We start from the raw sequence: 3,797 nt of genomic DNA on the forward strand, positions 1-3,797 counted from the left end.
ACCAAAACTGTTCTTTCAAAAAGTAGTGTGATGGGTAAGAACTTGCTTTCAAAAATGTTGTAGTAGATATTCGAATTCATCATGGAAGGTAAAGTTATTCTTTCAAAATCAATGAACGAGTGAGACCCAAAAAAATCTTGTGGTAAGTTTTAAAATTCATTTTGAAAGCCTACCTTAGTAATGGTTGCAAGTTATCAATATTCAATGGACGAGTTTTAAAATTCATTTTGAAAGCCTACCCTAGAATGTTGGTGTATTAACATTCAGTAGTCTGCATGAACATATCAACCTAAGTAAAGGTGTATTACTGCGAAGAGAGAGGGGTTCCCACCTGCAACGGATATAAATAACTCTGCATGGAACTAATTAGGTATTCCATCAAAAAACTCCTCTTTTCTTCTTTCTTCTATTCCACCAGTTAGTTATTCGCATCAGTTTTTCTAATGAAGATCAGATCAGCATGGCTGCAATCTCTGGAGGACAAGCATGTCCTGATAACAGGTGGATCAACTGGGATTGGTCTTGCCATTGCAAAAGAGGCTCTCTCTCAAGGAGCATTCGTTACCCTTTTAGCCAGAAGCTCCACTAAATTGGAGAAAGCAGAAGAAGATCTTGTCAAAGATGGTGCTGCCAAACATAAAATATTGACCAAGGTTTATCTTATTCATTCCTTTAAAGCCAATCTCATGACTTGAAATCTTGATGTCTAATCTGGTTTTTATATTTGAATAGGTTGCAGATGTGGGTGTTTATGAAACTTTGGCAAAGGCAATAAAGGAGTCTTTTGAATGGAGGGCAGTTGATGTGCTGGTGTGCAATGCAGCTGTGGCAAAAATTGTAGTTTTGGATGAGGGCAGGATTGAAGATCTGCATGCCATCATTCAGACTAACTTGACAGGGGTTGTCAACACTGTGCATGTTGGGATTCCAATGATGAAGAAGAGGAGTCCCGAAACACCCATGTCAATTGTTCTCATAAATTCTCTGTCAGCACTGGTATGTTATTGCTAAAACTATTTGTACGCTTATTACTCACAAGTTTTAAACCCTTCATCATGGACTGATATGCATGCTTCATCTCATAGATTATGATTGTCAGTTCAAAGTCCTAGTTAAGGCCAAAGTTATGTGAAGTTAACCCATAGATTACACCACTATATTATCACATCGAAATAAATCATCAAACTTTTCACCCTTGTTGATTGCTGCTTCTTTTGGTGTGTTATATTCTTTTGGCAGTACCCTTATTATGGTAACTCTGTGTATACTGCAACCAAATATGGTCTAAAAGGACTTGGAGAAACTCTCAGGCTTGAATTGATGCCTTACAGCATCAGAATTTGTATAGCCTGTCCAGGATTTGTGGAGACTCCCATGCTTGATGACTGTAAGTAGCCTCAAATTTCTCTCATTGAGATTAAATTTAATTTTGTTACGGTGTAAATTTTGAATTAGATATAAATAGATGACTCTTTTTTATTATTATTTGGGAACATGTTACATATCAATTATCAAAACAAGAATGTTTTATAGATTGAAAGATCAGATCTTCTTGATCTACAATGTAATCCTCATCCAAAAGATATGGCACAATAACATTTATAACATTATCAATTGAATATTTTAAAGAGGCTTTTGAGCTCATGTATGTGTCTATGTTTCTCTAAGGTTCTATAAGAATATCTTGTGCATGCTAGCAATCAAACAAACCATTGATGCATAGAGCAATATTCAAGGTTTTTTCTTTTGTCATGGTTATTAATGTATACTTCAAGTGAGCCTCATTTAATTTTGTTCGTACATTCCCAATTTATATAGGTGGCATGGAAGATGACAAAGATACATTTCAAATTATTAAGGACTCAAGTTTCTATGATCGAAGCCGAGCAGAGACACCAGAGTATGTTGCAAAATATACATTAGAAGGAACAAAGAATGGAACATTTCTTGTCACAAGCCAATTCACTGGCTTTGCATTATCGACATTATCTCGTGGATCCATGCCTGCAGACTCATTTGGAAGGGCTTTGGTTGAATTGATATTATTTATTCCAATAAGACTCTTTAGCTTCATGGCTGCTTGTTATATCTATTATGTTATAGAACATAGAAGTAAGAAGAAACATTAGAATGTTTTTCTTACGAAAAAAACTCAGCCTAAATTATGTGCTTATTATAAAATAAAGTATTGCTACCTTTTAAAATTATGAATATTTTTGTGATTGTGGAAATTGCATATATTGTCTATTTTGTTTTCATTTTAGACTCATTTGAATGGGTTGTTCTTAACACAATGATTAAATTAGTGTAGAGTATTAAGTGTATTATAGTGTGAAAATCTATAAATATTATTATAATAAGTGGAAGTAGGGTTCACAAGTTTATGCATGCATACTAGGAACTAAACCTATTTTCAATGATTACATTTAGAAGGAGACTGAACTCACTATTGAAAAGGATTGAACATGGGGCAAATTCAGTACCAATTAATTGAGTTGAAAATGAACTATTAGAATGATGTGAATTGAATGCATGAACTAGGTTTGATAATGCAAAATTGAGAATGGTCAACATGCACAAAAAAATTTAGAATATATATATGTAAACATGAATCATAGATTTGGAAATTGAAAGAATAAAAGAACACATGGCTAAAATATGGACTCAAAAGTCTAGGAAAAAGATGCTAGGTATCCTTGTCCAAAACTATCAAATGTAGAGAATACAAATCATTTCAGAATTAGGATGTTGCTCTGAGTATCTCCTTGATAATTTATTGGAAAAGCATTAGACATTGATGCCATGTGACCTTGACCTAGTGTTGTAAGTTCTGCAAAATGTGGTTCTAAGCACCTTTGTTTGTTCTCAGGTCTATAATTGTTGGCTCCATATTTTGTCACCTAAAAACACAAGAAAAAAATGTCATTGGGTTGATAGGGGTTTGCCTAGTCCAAACCCTAAGTTTTTTTATTAACGATACGATGAATTGAAATGAAATTGAAAGTGTGCCTTGATAGGGCTGAAGCTATATCTAAAATTGAAATATAAAATTGGAATGTTATACCTTTATGAATCTTACTTTGAATTCTTCATGAAAAGGTTGTGTTTCGTATACAATCATTTTTTTGTTGTAGTGGTTATACCTACTCTTTTTCCTGATTGAGACAACTATTATTGTCACCGATATTGTACTCTCCTGATTTCTGCTTTATAAGAACTAGGGTTGTACATTTGTAGACATTTCTTTCTCATCAATGGATTTTGTACATTGATTGGTGAAATAGCTTATGGTTGCTTCTAGTTGTTTGGTGAAGGTTTGTTTTGGCTTGTAGCACAGGCTCCGAGGTGCATCAACAATTGTCACCTATTGCATGCTTCTTATCACATTTCTATTATGTAATTTATCACATTTTTATGTAATCGGTCATATTTTGATTAAATAAATCTGTATTTTCAGGTGTACAATCTATATTATTCTGTGTTGTTTGAGCCAAACCCTACCAAACATAAATGTCCTTTTTGATTGATTAAGTCCAATCCTTCTATGGTAAGTTATTAGAGGTTTATAAGTGCTTAGTAATAATGATAAATTATTCAAGTGTTTAAAAAAGGCTCCCAAAAGTGAAAAAGAAATCCTTGAATACACTTTTAGGAGAGCACACTAAAATGAGTGCATAAACACAATAATAAATTTATACTATAGGAAAGCTTATATTTTTTTCACTATAGCTGATATTGGTATACTGTAGTGGTTAAGCTATGGTTTTATTATTCTTTCCATCAAGGTTCAAACTCTA

The 3,797-nt window shown here is 33.3% G+C and overlaps 1 protein-coding gene across 1 annotated transcript; it reads left to right on the top strand.

The window, feature by feature from the left end:
* The first annotated feature begins 244 nt into the window (after nucleotides 1–244).
* Nucleotides 245–2,211, top strand: LOC131062509 (3-dehydrosphinganine reductase TSC10A). Its single transcript, XM_057996179.2, has 4 exons — nucleotides 245–653; nucleotides 733–996; nucleotides 1,240–1,387; nucleotides 1,819–2,211. The coding sequence occupies exons 1-4, from the start codon at nucleotides 444–446 to the stop codon at nucleotides 2,127–2,129; spliced, it is 933 nt and encodes a 310-aa protein (XP_057852162.1). The 5' UTR covers nucleotides 245–443; the 3' UTR covers nucleotides 2,130–2,211.
* The last annotated feature ends 1,586 nt before the right edge of the window (nucleotides 2,212–3,797 follow it).

The sequence above is a fragment of the Cryptomeria japonica genome, chromosome 1, assembly GCF_030272615.1.
Source record: "Cryptomeria japonica chromosome 1, Sugi_1.0, whole genome shotgun sequence".
Lineage (NCBI taxonomy): Eukaryota > Viridiplantae > Streptophyta > Pinopsida > Cupressales > Cupressaceae > Cryptomeria > Cryptomeria japonica.

Excerpts from the sequence above, each read along its gene's own strand:
- LOC131062509 (XM_057996179.2), top strand. The coding sequence starts at position 444 with ATGAAGATCAGATCAGCATGGCTGCAATCTCTGGAGGACAAGCATGTC. Across the intron at positions 654-732 it reads AACATAAAATATTGACCAAG|GTTGCAGATGTGGGTGTTTA; the intron begins GTTTATCTTATT and ends ATATTTGAATAG. Across the intron at positions 1,388-1,818 it reads GACTCCCATGCTTGATGACT|GTGGCATGGAAGATGACAAA; the intron begins GTAAGTAGCCTC and ends CAATTTATATAG.